Here is an 18,461-nt window from a genome sequence, read left to right as displayed (position 1 = left end):
ACCATATTGAATAGGGGCAGATTTTTTTGTAAAAGGTGGAAATAGTATGAAAGTATGGGATATCATATGCATGTTTGTAAGCAACTGCTCTGTTTTAATGATGATTTCCCATATTTTTCACACCATTTTTACCTCTTTTATGAAAATCTGCCCCCTATTCAATATGGCCTAACTTACCCTGAAGAGCCCTATTATCCCTATCAGGGAACTGTTTAAAATTAACTGAATGTATTTTTCCTACTATTGTAGCCCAATTTCAGATAGGCATTGGAATCATTCTGCTTTCTGGTTAAATAGTTGTTGTCATTGTCATTATGTCTTTTTTCTCCCTGTAGGTGATGAAAAGATGACTTTCCAATTTCATTTTTATGAATGAACTGCTCTGGTTGACCTGAGTTCATTTTGGATAAAAATGTGTCTTGGGACATGGTGACGTGAAAATATTTGCTTTGTGACATCAATTTTTTTCAAAATTTTGTATTGATTGGAAGATTGTGTAATGGGGGGTTCCATTATACTGTCCATTATATCCCCTGATTCTTTTTATCGTAAGTATTTTCAAATGCCGAAAAAAAGAGAATACTTCAGTCAAATGTTAATTAAAGACTCTTTTACATGTCTAAAAAAAATAGATTGCAAACATGTTTGGTGTCCGTTATGTCTGAGTGATGAGGTTGAACAAGTTTTATATCAGCGACAGCTATCATCTTAAAAACTGTTCACTTACATCATAACAGTATCTATTACTGATGATTTTTTATAAAACTATTTGCATGACCAGTCTAGGGAATAGCTTGCTGTAGTTTTACATTTTAACAATCTTTGATCATACTTTACAAATAACCAAGTCTCAAGAGAGATATCATAATGAAAATTAGTAATAAGATGTCAAAGTATTCTGAATAGATAACTTATGCCAGCTATGCACAGCTTAAGAATATTTTACTTGGCATATATACTTTAAGGCAAGAGATTGGACCGTGTTTGTTAGCATTTAATCATTCCTTTTGTTATCTTATATTAGAACAATAATGTTAAAAAAGAACCAAAATTTTAATTAAAATGTTGCATGATGAAATTTGTCTTGTAATTGGGAGTTTAAATTGAAAAAAATATTTGTTCAAAATTCAAACAAAGTCATTACCCTTTAAAAACAATTCTATATAAAGAGCAGAAGTGTGATATTTATATAAAAACAAACAATCAACAGCAATGTTTGGTATAAAAATAAGTTCATGTAGTATAATTGCAAATGAGACAACTTTCACTTGTAAAATTTAGAAACGATAGCTCATTGTACAGCCTTTAACAATGAGCAAATAACACATTTCCTAGCAAGCCATAAAAGGCCAGCTTGTATAGAAATATTCAGTTGGTAGATATAAAAAAGATGTGGTGTGATGCCAATGACAGCATATTGTAATGTGTATCTTAAGCACTTCATTCATTCTGTTGCAACTTATCAGCAGAAAAGTATTTCTTTTTACCTTTGAAAGAGACTGGATATGTCTGCTCAGACAACTGACATGAATTGAATGTTACTTACGCAGGCAGCGTCACACAGACTCTGTACCACAAATTTGACGGGAGAACCTGAGTTCCTAATGGCATCTACAGCTTGGTCATGTGATGCATTCCGTAAATCTATACCATCAACCTAGGAAACATAAAATAAAAGTTTTGAACTTATCATACAAAAGGCTATTATATGTCATAGAATATTCTCTAATTAAAACATAATCTAGAACCTTATATATATAAAACAAAAAAGATGAAGCAAAAAAATAAAACCAACTACATGTATATGAGCAGGGTTTTTGAAACAAAAATGCACACATCTTAATATCTTGCCTGCTCAACTTAATCGAACTTGTGTTCCAAGGTTTTCTACAGGAATCACATAAACATAACATCATCACAGAACTATGAAATAAGATCAAGGTCATGTGAACTCTGTTTGACAGACATGTATAAATTGTAATGGTTCATTTTGTCCTATTACTCCTCATAGCCATAAAAAATCAAGAGATAAAAATAAATCAGTACGTTTTGTTTCAGCAATCTGTGAACCATGAAAATGAAGTTAGTTAGGACAACAGACATATGCAAGACAGATTACTCATCTTCTAACTTCCAAATTATAAACCTGTACATAATAACACCTTCTATTGATGTAGATGCTGCAGATAAACATCATTGTCTTACATTCTGTGACAAACCTTGCAGGCGACAAAACGAAAAGAGTAAAAATCAACAAACTTTAAGTACAAATGATTAATGTTTGTATCTTAAATATTGTATCAGAATATTTTTTTTGTTCTCTAAAATTACCTCTAATATCCGATCTCCTGTTTTGAGGGTTCCATTTTTTCCAGCAGGGCTATCCTCTAACACTTGCTTTATAAATATACCTGAGATCACATGGTCTGGTTGTATATGGAACATATCTACTCTTCCACCTGAAAAATGTAATTGCTTTTTATAATTATGAAAAAAAAAGATGTGAGGTATTTGTCAATGATATATAGAAACAAAATGACAAAAATAACCAGTTCACTGATAATAAATATAAACATAAGATGCGATATGATTGCCAATGTGACAAAGGGGCCTTGGTGGCCAAGTGGTGTACAGTTATACTAATGTAATCAATAGGCAGTCAACACCGAGGTCATGAGTTCGAAACCCCACTCATGTGGGTGCACTGGACTACAATTCTAATTGACTAGGATTGTCAGTTTTCCTGTCGTGGGTTGGTGGTTTTCTCCACCAATAAAAACTAGTCGCCATGAAATAGCCTAAAAGTGGCGCTTAAAAGTGGCATTAAAAAACAACCAATGTGACATCTCTCCATTGGAGACCAAAATGACACATAGTCTAGTTTTTCTAATTTCTGTTACTAGTAAATGTTATCAAAACCTAGTTTTACTTTTGAAGTATCTACAGAATTGACTTCAGAAATCTGCTTCTATAAATGATTATTGTATTCATGTCAATTCTTGAGGCGAGTGAACAAATATTTTATTAGCCTACACAAATGACATATCTGCACATTGTTTTGATGATGCTATTGCCATGATGTTGTATGCAGTTGCCAGCATGTACAATCTTACAATGATGTTGTATGCAGTTGCCAGCATGTACAATCTTACAATGATGTTGTATGCAGTTGCCAGCATGTACAATCTTACAATGATGTTATATGCAGTTGCCAGCATGTACAATCTTACAATGATGTTGCATGCAGTTGCCAGCATGTACAATCTTACAATGATGTTGCATGCAGTTGCCAGCATGTACAATCTTACAATGATGTTGTATGCAGTTGCCAGCATGAACAATCTTACAATGATGTTGTATGCAGTTGCCAGCATGTACAATCTTACAATGATGTAAGCAAGCCTAGTACATTTCAACATCATTACTATATGTCTGATACAAGATTTCTTGTGTCATCCAGTCATATTAATTGACATAACATATATTATATCAAGATTGTTATACCTTTATGAAAGCAAAACTTATAATCTAAAGCCTCGGTCACACCTTACCGGATAGCACGAACGGACGCCTAATGGATAAAAATAAAAGTTGCCTGTTGACAAAATTGTTATCCATTGGGAGTCCGTTGATCTACTGACCGAATAAAACAGAAGTGTAAAGGATGCATAACGGACACACACCGGATACGCAGTGTACAAGAAATGGACACGTACCGGACAGAAGGATGTCGAACGTACTGCCAACGCATGAGTACCTCATAAAACGGACACCGAACGGAAGCGTACCGGAAAAAACAGATGAACAAGATATATGGAAAAAATCAAAGGCGACAATAATAATACATGTAAATCGCATAAATATTCAAAATGTTTCTGTGTTACTGGTTTTGGTTTGTTCCGCCAAAGGGCAGTGTCTGGCCTAAATAAGAACTGCTTGATTGTGAAGATGTGCCTATACTCTAAGATCGATTATGAATAATAAGAATTCATGAACCTTAAGAAATCTGACATACCAATAATTGGCATTTCTGACACGAAATTTTCAATTGGCATTTATCCATTTCAGATCCGTTCATCATCTGTTTCATCCGTTATACGTCGGTAGAAGTCTGTTTTTCATCCGTTCATTATCTGTTTTACCCGATAAAAGTTCGGAAGAAGTCCGTTGGTGAATTTATCTTCCAGACCTCCAATGGATGTAAAACGGACACGTAACGGATACAAAACTGAAACGAAACGGACGAGTACCATACAAAACGGACTCCTAACGGACGTTCAACTGACATTTTATCCGTTGGACCTCCTTTCAAGGTTTTGAACATGCTCAAAATTTTCCACTTGACAGAACGGACGTCGACAGATAAAACGTACGCTTAACGGACATGCAACGGATATGGACGGACGTCTAACGGATAAGAATGGATGTCTAACGGACATGAATGGATTGAAAAAAAGTAATCCGTTAGGCGTCCGTTCGAGCTATCCGGTAAGGTGTGACCGATGCTTTATAAAATAACAACTGAGATGAGTTCTCGAAACCTTTTACCCTAGGTGGTCCTTGTTTCTATTGCAAAATAAGCAAATTGTAATGTCCTTTGCAAATTTTGGTGGTCAAGACTCAAAACATTTGGATGCGATCTTTTGGAGAACTCTGAGTTATTACAATTCATTTCTGTATTTCAGGTAAAGTAAAAATGTTCAACTTACCAACAATACTTATTCCAAGACTTTTGTCTGGTTGACGATATAGTTCTATTGTTCTGGGCGGTCCCCATGTCTGTTGTCCTAATCTAGTAACTTCAGCAGTCTTAAGTTTCTCAGCAGCTTCAATTTTAACAGGACTGTTAATTTCATTCTTAGGTTGAGCCAGCGGTGATAAATTGGCACTGTAAAGCATAGAAATTTGTTTATTTTTAAATACTGTTGGTCCAAATCTTATAATAAGTCAACTACAACAGTTCAAAATATCTAAGCAGTTATAATGTTAACTACATTCAAACCAGTTATAAAGGACACCTCTATCAAGCTAAAATCTTGTCTTGTAGGGTTATCTATGCATTTTAAATTCCAATTCAAAAGTTTCCTCTCTTATAAGGTCAGTTTAAGGGGGATCTAAATATACAGGTTTCACTGTATTTGTATAAGCATATACAGTATTACATTTGTAATTATATATCTATATGCAGTCAATAATACTATATCCTACATTAGAATAACAGGAGACATAAAAATACATGTACATTGAGTAGGCAGCAACAAAACACACAAAAATAAACTGCTGACACAGATATATGTCTCGCCTATGTTACATAATCATGAACTTTTAACTAAAAGTCAGATGCAAGATTTTCTATACTCCTACTAAAACTTTTAATAACAGTGTTCAAAATTTTATTCTACATGTCATTTACAGACTATTTGTTTTCAATAAGACTTTTATCTAGAACAGGAAAACAGGTAAAAAAAAAAGTTAATTGGCAAAAATAACAGTTTCAAGGTACTATGTCAGAGGATGTGTAGAGCAGGTGAAAAATACATCCATCATCAAATCTGCTTACATCATCCAATAGTGCCATCTGCTGGTTACATTATATTTTACTGCTTCAATGCTAATGAAGTATTCCTATTAAATTAAATTAAGATTACATAATAGTATTGTTTCCTGGTAATTCGCTCAGAACAAACAAGTTCTGTCAAACTGAAAATTAATTTTGTAATTTATGAGGTAAAAAAACTTTAATCCACATATATTATGATCTAATGTTAATAAATTGATCACATTTACATGTAAACTACTTATAGATATAAAATAATGGTATTTTTTGCTAATGCCCAAACTGCTTCCGAGGTATTCTTCCTGATGAAGTCAGCACAAAAAAACAAAATTACAATTATTTTTAGTTGAGAAATTGTATTAATTTCATTTATAACTTGCATCATGCAGGTGGACAATATGAACATGAAATTGCTGCATCATAATGTGACACCATTGTCTTTATATTTCAAGAACCCTGGCCTGTTTGTTATCTGAACAAATATTATTCAGCAGGATCAAAGGGAAAAAGTACATATTGTTCAAAAAGCATCAGCGTTCTACACAGGTATTACATTTTGCATCCTGGTGGACAGTGAAATTTGAAAAAAATTGTACCATCTTGTTTCTTAAGAATTTTAGCATCACCTCCATAGCATAATCTATAAGAAAATTAATTCAAATAGCATAACATTCAAGACGTATAGCATCACATTATCATGACGCTAAAAGGTACTGGGGAGAACACTGAAGCATTGTAGTTCATTTTGACTTTTCCAGTGTGAACCCTCTCAATCTAGGATACCCTTTTTTAGAGCATGGTTGAAATTACTATTGGGATATGGAAGTAACATCACAAATATTAAACTTGTATGATATTGAATGAAGCAAAAATTTCAAATATCACTTTAATACTGTCCAAGAAAATCATAATATGACAATTTTTTGGGGATAAAATATAAATGGGACCAAACGTTTCGAAAACAGCATAAACAAATTGGCAATCTTGACTTTCTTCATGCTATTTGATTAATTGAAATAATTTGAAAATGGGAGATGCAGACAAAAGTAAATTTCATTGACTGATCATTAATTACTTAACATGCTTAATGTCCACTTATAGTAAGTATTAATATTGTGGGGGAACAAAATTGATGGTCATATAGCATGTTCATAGTACGGTAAATCTAAAAATAATTAAACATGAAAGGTTAAAAGTTGATGTATCGAATCCAGCCACTCTGTGCTATTGATATCATTTCTTCTCATGAATGTACAATTTTGTAGTAACATTTGTCTTTTTAATATTCGACAAAAATGGTCAAAACATAGACTTTTAAAATCAAATTATATATCAGTTACAATAATACAAACAATATCAGATTGTGGGTTAGTAATACTTTTATATTGACTACAAATGGATAAAAATAATTTTACATATATGTTTGAATTTGACTGGCACAAGAACAAAAGGAGATAATTAAAAAAAATCTACTCTATTGAAAAAGAAGATTGATAGTTACAATATATCTGAAATGACCTCCTTGACATATCAAAGCCAAAATCTTTTCTTTTTACACATTGATAATAAGAGAATTTTCTAAACTTCTACAGTTTTTTTCAATTTTCAACTGAATCAAATTTGGGATTTTTAGACTAGCATGTAATTTGTGACCAAAATATCTCTTTTGTTGATCTCGTACTGCTGATTTTTTTTTTCTGCTTACATTTTCTCTCGAGCTACTATAGATTTTTCCCAAAATGCAAAATATCAAAGGGAAATAACTTATTCAGGAGCCGATCAATGGTTTCTGCTTTATTTGTATGTAAATAGATCTTGTACAGCTGATCATTTTTGCTTAAAAATTTTCATTCTCTCTATTATACTTTTTCAAAAATATTAAAACCATCTTCAAAAAACAAGTCATTAAAGGGCAATAACTCTTTCAGGAGTCTTTCAATGGTTCCATCATTTTTGTTAAATCAGGTATTGCTGATAATGTTTGCTGATTGCAGCTAGTTCTATCTTTCTATCATATTTTTCCAAGATAAACGGCAAAATAAAAAATTAAAAAAAATTACCATTTATAGTAGTCAACTACGTATACATTCTAATGAAAAAAGAAGTCAACAAATGTTTTGGCCTTTCGAAGATCTTGTATTGCTCATGGAAAAAAAAGCAAAACTTTGCAGTATCATTCACCTCTAGTTTGGTTGAGATTAGTTCAGTAGTTAATAGACAGAATGACAAGCTGAGTAAGCTTTCAATTTATTAATTTGAATAAAATGAGACTGAAACAATGATTGTAGCAGACTGAAACAATGAATGTAGCTACTACTTTTGAACACTATTTTGCTCAGGAAATTTTTTGTACGTCTGCTGACCAAGGTTTGGAATCAGTACTTCATCAACTTGATACGATAGCTGACATCGCAGAATATTGGTTTCTTGAGATTCTGTTATGAATACACATTAATAACGACAATGGAGTCTAAACAATAAAGCCATGAAAAAATTATTGGTTGGGGGAGGAAAAAACACTCTTGACCTTTGGTCAATACGACTTTATTCGATTACAGGCAAAGAGAAATGAATCTCTATCTAATTAAGTGAAACACATTTCCTCTTGGCCTTTATATGGCAAAGTTAATAAATGATACAGCTAGTGACCGTCTGATTAATGGATGTATATGTATGTAGATAAACAATGTATGTTTGAATAAACTGGATTAAAGCCAGATAAATAAAAACAAAAAGACATTTTTTGTTAATCAATTGGTAAGGAACGGTAAATTACTTTTTTTAGTATAAATTTATAAAGGTCAAATCAATTGAAAGAAACCTACACAGTACGAACAATTGTAAATGTCATCATCCATAAGATCATCATTAGCGTCACAGCATAATACTTCTCAAACTTTAAATCTAGTTTTCTTTAGGGTGTTAATGTTAAAATGATGTATTCTTAACATAGCTAAAGGAGAGAGTGACTTCAAACTGAGTCTTAACTTTCAAAAACAATCATTAGAATAATTAAAGTCATTTTACAATAGTTATTATGAAATGTTACATTAAATATCAGGGATAAGGGGATTTCAAATATTTTATTAAAAGAGATGGCTTACTGTCAAAAGATATTAACTTATGCTATAAATCACCATTATAAATTATTACAGTCAAATTGTATGAAATTTCTACTCACAAGGTGTAAAATTTCTAATTTGTAAAGGATCTCACAGAATTTAAGCAAGATAAAAAAAAGTATAAAAACATCTTGCATATTTTTGTGTCTGCTTCCCATTTCACGAATTTAAATTTCAGTTGATTTCAAATTTTCTAAAGGCTAAATGTAGGCAGACATTGGCAAAACCAAGAAATCAAGTATCAACAAAAACACAAGTTTTCCTCAATTCACGAAAATTGGTACCAATGAAAATAAAAAATTCCACAGTATAATGTTCCTACCTCATCTGAAATTCTGATCTAAAATCTTATATGTGTTAGGCTAATTGGTTAATCTGGTTTACCCTGTTCTACTCATCCAAAGTCTAGTAGCAATGAAGAAAAGTTCTTGCACCATGTCAATTAAGTTCTTAATGATCTGTTCTAACTGAGTTGAAAGCACAAATTGAAAGAATAAATGTTTGCCTTTTGAGCTATTTTGAAGCAAGAGTAATTAATAAGTAAATAAATGGGAAAAGTGTCCATGGAACACAGATGATGTCCCTGCTTGTGTATCATTAAAACTTATAAAGGGACATTACTGAAGAATGGTAAAAGTGATGCTACCCAAATGTGTACTTCTATCTGAGTTTTGTGGTAATAAGTAGTGTGTATATTTTTCATAACATTTGGATGAGGCAAACTAAAGTTAGAGAATGCAAGAGAAACTAGATGTGTCAAAGCGACACGAATGGCCCCGTCTCCAAAAGTTGAAATATCTGCAATTTGAATAACACATGTGGACACACTCACATATCAAAAATCAGCTCAAAATCTGGAGGCGTATAGAAAAAAAGTCAGTATAACTGTGATTTTTAAACAATTTTCAAAGTTGTAAACCCTTAATTTTGGGGAAAATTAGAGGAGTGGAATGAAAATTTTCAACAAAATATCAAAGTCCAAAGCCCATAATTTCAGCAACAATTAGTGGAGCGGAACGAAATTTAAACTTGGTGTATAACTAACATACCAAAAATCAGCCCAATATCTGAAGGCGTTTAGAAAATAACTCTGTATAATGGTTTGTTGCGGAATGATGGAATGACGGAATTTCAGAATTACAGAATTACGGAATTTCGGACAAGGGTAAAACTATATGGCACCGACAACTTTGTTGTGGGGCCATAAAAATGTTAATTGTCAACATAGAATGAGCGATTTATCTAACTTTATTGCATCATTTTCTTGATTTTTCAAAAATATTAAGTGTATTCAAATTATCTGAATATGTAGGAATTGAAAAGTTGTTTTTACCAATGAATATAAAATTTTCAAAATTGATTTGCATTTGTATAACATGTCCACTCAATTATCTTCTCGGAAATTGAAGTTTTGGCTATTCTAACCAGGAAGCCAAATGCATGTATGCAGGGGCGGATCCAGCCATTTTAAAAAGGGGGATTCCCAACCCAAGACAAAGGGGGGTTCCAACTATATGTCCCCATTCAAATGCATTGATCGTCCCAAAAAAAGGGGAGTTTTAACCCCCGGAACCCTCACCTGGATCCGCCAATGGTATGAATAATTTAAGATTATCCATGTTGCAATGAAACCAGAAAATGATATAACAGGGTGTAAAAAAGTAATATTTCTGTATTTTCATACTACTGAGACCTTCTTCTATATACTTTACATTAAAAACCTATTTAGTTATCTAAATACATAAAGAAATTTAAAGAAAATTAAGAAACTTTTGTACATTCTACACATTTGAGTATCTTATATTTCTTTTCAGAGTGGGTATAAATGCAAAAGAAAAACTTTCATATCGGTATATCCATTAACTTGATTTTTAGGAAGTAGTTTTAAGTAGGTAAACTTATTCTACCGTAGGATACGATTACATAACATCATTAGTCTAGTTACAACTATGCGTGGGTGTGTGTGTCAGTCAATTTGCATCTCAGTCAGAAAGATGCCTTTGAAATCACTGTACAAATTACTGACAAAAAACAAAGTTTGTATTAAATTTCAGTGTTAATCAAACGAAATTCAATTCTGCTTCATAAAATGACAATAAAAGTTAAATCAAATGCATGTCTTATTTCTATATACACTTTGATTTATTGATACAAGGCTTGAAAGTCATTGCATCAAAGTCTAATAGTAGCTGTTGCATGAAATGAAAAAGCATCCGATTATCGTAAGTGAAACGCAGTACGCCTAAATTTGTGTAATATCAATTTGGCTTCACAATTCCTAAAGAGCATGCAAATGGGAGTCCACGTATCTTGAGACCAGAACTTATCTGACAGAGCTTTGAGCCGTTTTATTTGAGCTTGAAGCATGATACCATATAAGTGGATCTAGAGACCCAAAACATTGCTGAAAGGAGCCCAGAGCCCATAATGTTGTGTCAGGAGCTAAATGGTAAAATTAGGATGTCGATTGTTTAATTCCCAAACAAATCTATTAAATTATATCCTAATTATATAAACCATTATCACTTTTATGATTTTATCACATGGTTTTTCCTAGAACACTGGTTAACAGAAAATTATGATGTGATTTGCAACTCCCCCACCAATTTTTAAACTATTAGTTTATATAATAAATCGTACAGATTATAACAGAATAAGATATTGTCATTTTATTCTAATCTACTATTGTTTATTTTGCATAGTTTATTTTATCATTATTGATATTACAGGCCTGCTTCAAACTTCCAGTACCAACAATAACAATATGATCATAATACTTAATTTACAGTCAATACTGCTATAAAGGTCACCTGCATTAAGCCAAATGTGTCTTAGTTAGGTCACCATATTCTTGTTCCAATGTAGTATTGCCTACGTATTTTGAACCTTAATTAAAAGTTAACTCTCTAATTAAGTTAGTTTTCTCTGGTCCTGTGGGTGACCTTTTCAGACAAGTTTACCTGTACATTCTGTTGTGATGACATTTTTGGGGTCTTCAGATTTTGTGGTAATGATACACATACTGTGGTAATGATACACATACTTTCAAATTTATTTAAAAATTTTGCAGGCAGAAAGAGGTAGAGCAAATTTGCCAGGAATTTGTTTCATTCGATAAGATACGTAAAATCATGTTTTAAATAGCCCGATAGATGTTAATTATAGTACATGAAAATACGTCACATCATCTATTTTCATACCTTGAACAGGTATTCCTACAAAAACAAGGCCAAGACTATTGATTTTTTAATATTGATTTTATTTTATTATTAACATCATTTATGCAATGTGCCATACCACTTGTCAAGGAGCCAAATAATATCGAACAAATTCAAATAGTGATTTTCTCATTCTGAATATATGTATATCTAAATTTGTCCTCTATAAGATAAGATAAGATAATACATGTATATATTTTAACCGGAGAACATCTTACATCAGTTGGTCATAGATCACCCTGTGTTACTATCACATGTTATATTGCCTTTTCTGTCATTTTAACAAATCGGTCCTTCGTTTTGATACAGATGCAACAGCTTCTTGATTTTTTACCTACAATTATTATTTGTAGTGTAACTGATTTGTTCTGTTGTGTTGTTTTATTTTCTGATGACTTAGGTACCGGTGTAGGGACGGTGGTAAAAAATTCAGTACTAGTATCTATACAGTTTTTGAATTGGCGACAAAATTGTTGTTGGCTGCATTTGTTACATATAATACCATGTTCAAAAAAAGTTTCGAAAATTGTTTTTTGTTGTTTTGAAACTTGTATACAATGGCCTTATTTTAAGTTATGTGTATATTACACCCGTAACATGTAGGCTTCATTCCTATAGAATTAATTCTCGTGTTATTGGTTATGTACAGGCACCTACATCAGTTTGACGGCAGTTGTCCCTTGAATATATGTAATAAATGTTAACACATGAACAGAAAGTAAGTCAAGAGTATGGAAGTCATAGGATTGCACACAATAAGCGATACATTATTTTTTCTTTGATACATGTAAAATGATATACATTTGTACTAGTAAACTATATAGTCAAAATGAACCAGAATGACTCTATGAATTAAGCAAACATCCGAAAAAAAAATAATTGAAACATTAAAATTTAATATAACAACACAAAAAAATGCAAATATTCTGAGCGAGATTCGAACCCTTTCTTCAAAACCATCATTTATAAGTAGTTCTGTGCTCTACTGATGGAGCTACCGCGATACTTATCATTATGACTCTCATTAAGAAGCTATATCGGTACAATTTATCGATGTTACAATTTTTTCTTCAAAAAGTTGTTTTTTATGTTATAGGGACACACTAAACCAATTTCATTTTTGAGGGAAAAGTAGTATGAATAACAACAGTCATAAAAAGCATAACTTTTTGTTGGTTTGAAATGTCCTTCTGGGGGGATTCCCTGTTTTTTCTCACCTAAAAACACCTGAAAATCCGCATATTGGACCTTCATCCTTTTTGAGGGTTAAATCAACTATTGATCACATATATCATAATATATGTATCATAATATATGTAAATCGAGATATTGATCAAAAAGCATTTTTATTTTTTGTTTTTATAGTAAATTTTATTCTGTCGGCACTTTTTGAAATTGGCCCTTCTGTGAAAAAAATCCCCGGAAAATTGGCCCTTCCTCTTTCATTGGTTGACATAATAATTATCAGAACAGAAAATATAAAGGAGCATTGTGAAATATTCTGTAAGTGCGAAAAATACATCTGTATTTTTTTCAAATTGTACCTCATTTAAAAGTCTACCAGTAGTTACCAAGTACTAAAACAAATCAGAAAATATAATGTAAAATATCGTGTAGTTATTCATGGAGAATAAAACCCATAGTTGACAGTGTTTGCCTTTATATATTAGACAAAATGCTACTTTGAATTTAAAAAAATATAAAAATAAAAAATAAAATCAAATTTCTAAAAATAATAAAAAATAATAAAAACAAATTGATGTGCTAAATACAGAAGCAAAAAACTAATGTAAGAATACAGATTAATGTGATCCAAATCAACAAAACTCACAACATATCAATAAAAGGCTGGTTGCTTTGTCTATATTTTAAGAATACTGAGAATATATTTGTGGATTCTGAAGAACATAGCAGTAAGTAGTATTCAACTCAGTTATTTGACTAACAACCTACCACTCAACAAATTAAGTACCTTGCCCTATGTAGTACATGTAGTACATGTCAGCAAAAAATCTCTATGTTTGAATGCTATATTTTTACATTTGAATGCTTGAAACAAATAAGTACATACTTTATCCTATTTGATTAATGCTTTTAACAAGCACAAGCCCATGCTATTGCATTGTATTTTGAATTTTTATCTGATAATGATCTCCATTCACTGTTTATGTAGGAGTAATCATACAAAACATTCTTACATTGGTTTTTTGCTTCTTAAAACGTTGACAGATTTTAGCTTTACTATAAAGCCTTTGCTTATTAAGTACTGCACATAATGTGTGATATATAAACAAAACCAGTCATTGTTCAAATATTTCAGAAAGCAAGGTCACAAATATATGAAACTAACCAATTATACCCAATAACCTATTGATTTAAGACAGCATGGAAAAAGAGAAGTTCATGTGGAATGACCATGGTATGAACTACTGAAGATGGTGTTTACTTCAATAAAACAGAAACCAAAACAACATAAAAAATATTTAGGACGTCTGAAGGCCAATATATATATACTAACAAGAGGCAAGCGTCTGAAGAATATGACAACCCCTTAAAAGGAATCTTTTACTTTTCTAAAATAGATTGGGAATGTCACCAATATTGTGTCCATGGGACACAGATCCATGGACACAGATGATGCCCCTGCTTGCATATAATATTGTAAAGGGACATAACTCAAGAACCTAAGAAGTGCCACCTAAAATTTGTACTTGAATTGAGTTTTGTTGTAATAAGCATTGTGTATAAGTTTCATAACATTTGATTGAGGCAAACTAAAGTTAGAGAACAGACCTCCCTGAATTTTTCCATTTGTAAAGGGGCATAACTTTAGAACGGTGAAAGCCATTCCACAAAAATTCAAACTTGAACTGTGGTAATAAGCATTAAGTATAAAGTTCATAGCATTTGGTTGTGGCAAACTAAAGTTAGAAAAAGGAAAACAATTTTGGGACTAACATACGGACGTACATATGGAGGTACAGACACACAAACAGACAAGGGTAAAACTTAATGCCCCTCTGTTAAGGCAGGGGCATAAAAAACAATTAAATTGACCATGGTGAAGTTTCTTGGGTACATAAACTTAATTTACTCTTTTACAACAAATAGTCATTTAAAATCACTAGAAAGGTCAAACAAGATATTCTGTTTAAACATTGATCCATTCTTTAAGGAAGCCATTCTACAAGCCCAGCTGAAGAAAACAATTTGCTGGTAATATTAGTGAAAGAAAAAGAATTTCAGACCTGAGAAAAACAACAGGAAAGTCAATATATTTCATATAAACTATTGATGAGACATAATTCACACGTTCCATTGTAATAGACAGGCTGTTATTCTGAAGGCTGCAATGGTAAACAACTTATAACATGTTTATTATACATTGTATATGCTTGTCTGATCATTTGAAATATCACAACTGCTGCTCTATAACTATTCTTTCATTTTAATCCTGAACTTATTACAAATTTGAAATTATTTTCATCTACAAACCCCTACCCTTCACCTGTAAAGCAAACCAGCCAATTACTACTACTGAGAGAGAGAGAGATAGAGAGTGCACTAAGTCCATGCAGTTCTTACCGATAGTGTTTTGGAAAGATCCTTTATTGAAGCATGAAATTAGGTACATGGTATATACAAATGTGACAAATTATCATTTTTATATATTTGATCAATAGTTACACCTAGTAATTTCAGGTCTACAAGTTCTTCAATTTTCAATGCTAATGAGTTCACTTTCTCATTCTATTCTGCACTTTTTTATTTTTTAAAGGTCATTTACAGAACGTTCTTGCAGAGAATTGTTATTTTAATATATCACTTCAAACCCAAGTTGAATAGAATTTTCTAATTAGTTTAATGAAGTAGACATTTACGCACTGGCATCAATGCATTCATTAATCAAAATAATAGAAAAATGTTCTACAAGTAATAACCTTACAATACTTGTAAAATTGCAGAGTATAAATGAATATTATCTTGAGCTATCTAAACAATTGTTAGGTATTAAAATCAAAATTGTTCAAATGAAACAGCTTACTTCTGAGAACTCAACCTGATTTCAACCTGAGCAGTTCTGGTTTTAACATCTGAAATTTGTAAACTGTTCAACAAAAACTTAAAATTGAATTGGTAACTTATCAAAGATAGGTAAACCTTAAATGATTTTGTCGTAAAATTTTTCAAGAAGTGACCTCTATGGTAATCAATTAATTTGAAATAAATCATGTTTTCAAGCAAGAAAAAGACAACAATCTTAAAAAAATGTCCCTACTTGATCCTTATTTAGTCACCTAGAATTATATGTAATACTTTCTTTTAAACATGTTGAGTGTTTATAAATGCTTACTCTGTCAATAGAGAGAGACTCAAAAAAAAATTTTCTACCTATTTCTATTTTTCATTTCTATATAAAATGATGCATACGATCTAACAGCATAAGAAGATATGAACTTTAATGTAAATTTAAAATAAAGGGAAACATAAGTAAATAAGACCTTTCTATTTTTTACCAGCATATATCTGGATGCTGATGTGCTCATTAAAGTGTATGACTTTGTTACAACACACCCTAAAACATGCAAAAATATAGCCTAAGGGCAAGCAGGTCTAAAATATTGGGCGACATTTGAATTGTTTCAACTAAAACTTTGAGCTGTTCTGCATAACAAAAGACAATACAATGTGTACTTACTTTGGAGAAGGCATCATGGTTGGAGGGGGAGGTGACGTGTCATCAACTCTCGAGCTCTTGTAAGCAGCAGCATCTTCACTGGATATGTAGGTAATACTGTGTGAGAGAAAAAACAAGGTATAATTTATTTACTAAAAGTCTGTTTTTTAAAGCTGATGGCCTTTAGGCATGGCAATAATTAATGATGGCCTATAGGTATGGTAATAATTAATGATGGCCTATAGGCATGGCAATAATTAATGATGGCCTATAGGCATGGCAATAATTAATGATGGCCTATAGGCATGGTAATAATTAATGATGGCCTATAGGCATGGTAATAATTAATGATGGCCTATAGGCATGGTAATAAATAATGATGGCCTATAGGCATGGTAATAATTAATGATGGCCTATAGGCATGGCAATAATTAATGATGGCCTATAGGCATGGTAATAATTAATGATGGCCTATAGGCATGGCAATAATTAATGATTGATTGTTCATGTTTAACACTTTTTTCAGCAATCTGCTATATCATGGGGCCTGAGGTTTTTTAGTTGGGAAAGTGGGAATACTTAAGACAGACCCTTTAAAAAAGCACCCTGCCACAAGCAAACTCACAACTTCAGTGTTGACAGGCTAGTGATCACTGGAGATGATCTACTTAGACCACAGAGGCAATCAAGGCCCTGGTCCTTAATATTTAAAACACAACTTAGTTTGTATAACTGATGAAAATAAATTGTGAATGTGTACATTGGAAACAGATGATGCCCCTGTTTGCATAAAATGTTATAAAGGGACGTAACTCAAGAACTGTAAAAGTGATACTACCCAAATTCATACTTGATCTGAATTTTGTGGTAATTAGTATTGTGTATAAGTTTCATTACAGTAAGTTGATGCAAGTTTAAGTTAGAGAACAGAAACAAACATTTTCAGCAATTTTTCATTCGTAAATTGGCATAACTCTGGAAAGGTATGGAAAAAAAGACCCCACCCAAGTTCAAACTAGATCTGTGTGTTGTGGTAATAAGCATGGTGTGTAAGTTTCATAACATTTGGTTGAGGTAAACTCAAGTTAGAGAACAGAAACTAATTTTGGAGTGTACAGACGTAATGGATGTACGGATGGACAAGGGTAAAATTTGTGCCCCTCTGCTATGAAAGGATCAAAATAAGAATTCATAGAATTAACCCAAATTTTTTTAATGACTAAAAACAATGAACTTTTTATGTAGGCTGGTCTACAATTAAGCATCCATTAAAAGTTATTTCACATCATTGCTTCAATTTGCCATGTACTTTTACTTTTAAATTTAACATACATTTAAGATAAGAGTTGACATTAGATTGGGCATCAGACAGCACAATTTGTGATGTTTCAGATAATATATCAGGTCGCTAATTGCTTTAATGCAAGAAACTTGTTTGGTTCATAACAAAAGATCCTTGTATATATATATTGTTACTATTACTGTACATAATATTCTATACAAGGTTTATCACTTGTTCATTTGTTTTGATCAACAACACAATTACAAATTGATCAGAAACGTAAAAGTGCATTCTATTATAATCAAAGTCAAAATTTTCTTTAAATAGAATGAACTTTTCCTCATGAAATAGTTAAAAGCTTCAGATGAATGTACTCCATTGGCTTTGAGACTTTTACGAGTGGTTTATCACTGGAAAGTGTTGTTTGTTGTTTTTTTTTTTCAAATGTTTTGATCAACAACAAGATTATCAGAATCCTAAAAGTGCATCATAACTGTGGAAAAAAAATAAGTCATAATTTTCTTTAAATGAAAAAAGCTATGCATTGTTAAATAATTAAGTTTCAGGTCAATGTATTCCATTGACTGTTTTAAGAACAGCAATG

At 31.8% G+C, this 18,461-nt stretch overlaps 1 protein-coding gene across 3 annotated transcripts in view; it reads right to left on the bottom strand.

Moving 5' to 3' along the window:
- Positions 1-18,461, bottom strand: part of LOC143084114 (multiple PDZ domain protein-like) — a 168,947-nt gene that overhangs the window by 56,223 nt on the left and 94,263 nt on the right. For 2 of the 3 annotated variants that reach the window (XM_076260532.1, XM_076260538.1), the window contains 5 exons: positions 16,597-16,692; positions 15,483-15,503; positions 4,710-4,888; positions 2,332-2,459; positions 1,547-1,657 (listed from right to left, as the gene is read on the bottom strand). In XM_076260532.1, coding sequence (XP_076116647.1) covers positions 1,547-1,657; positions 2,332-2,459; positions 4,710-4,888; positions 15,483-15,503; positions 16,597-16,692 — 535 coding nt within the window. The remainder of the gene's footprint in view (positions 1-1,546; positions 1,658-2,331; positions 2,460-4,709; positions 4,889-15,482; positions 15,504-16,596; positions 16,693-18,461) is intronic. The other variant, XM_076260524.1, reaches the window with a different exon arrangement.

This window comes from Mytilus galloprovincialis, chromosome 1 (genome assembly GCF_965363235.1).
Source record: "Mytilus galloprovincialis chromosome 1, xbMytGall1.hap1.1, whole genome shotgun sequence".
Classification (NCBI taxonomy): Eukaryota; Metazoa; Mollusca; class Bivalvia; order Mytilida; family Mytilidae; genus Mytilus; species Mytilus galloprovincialis.
This window is presented reverse-complemented; position numbering and strand designations above follow the sequence as displayed.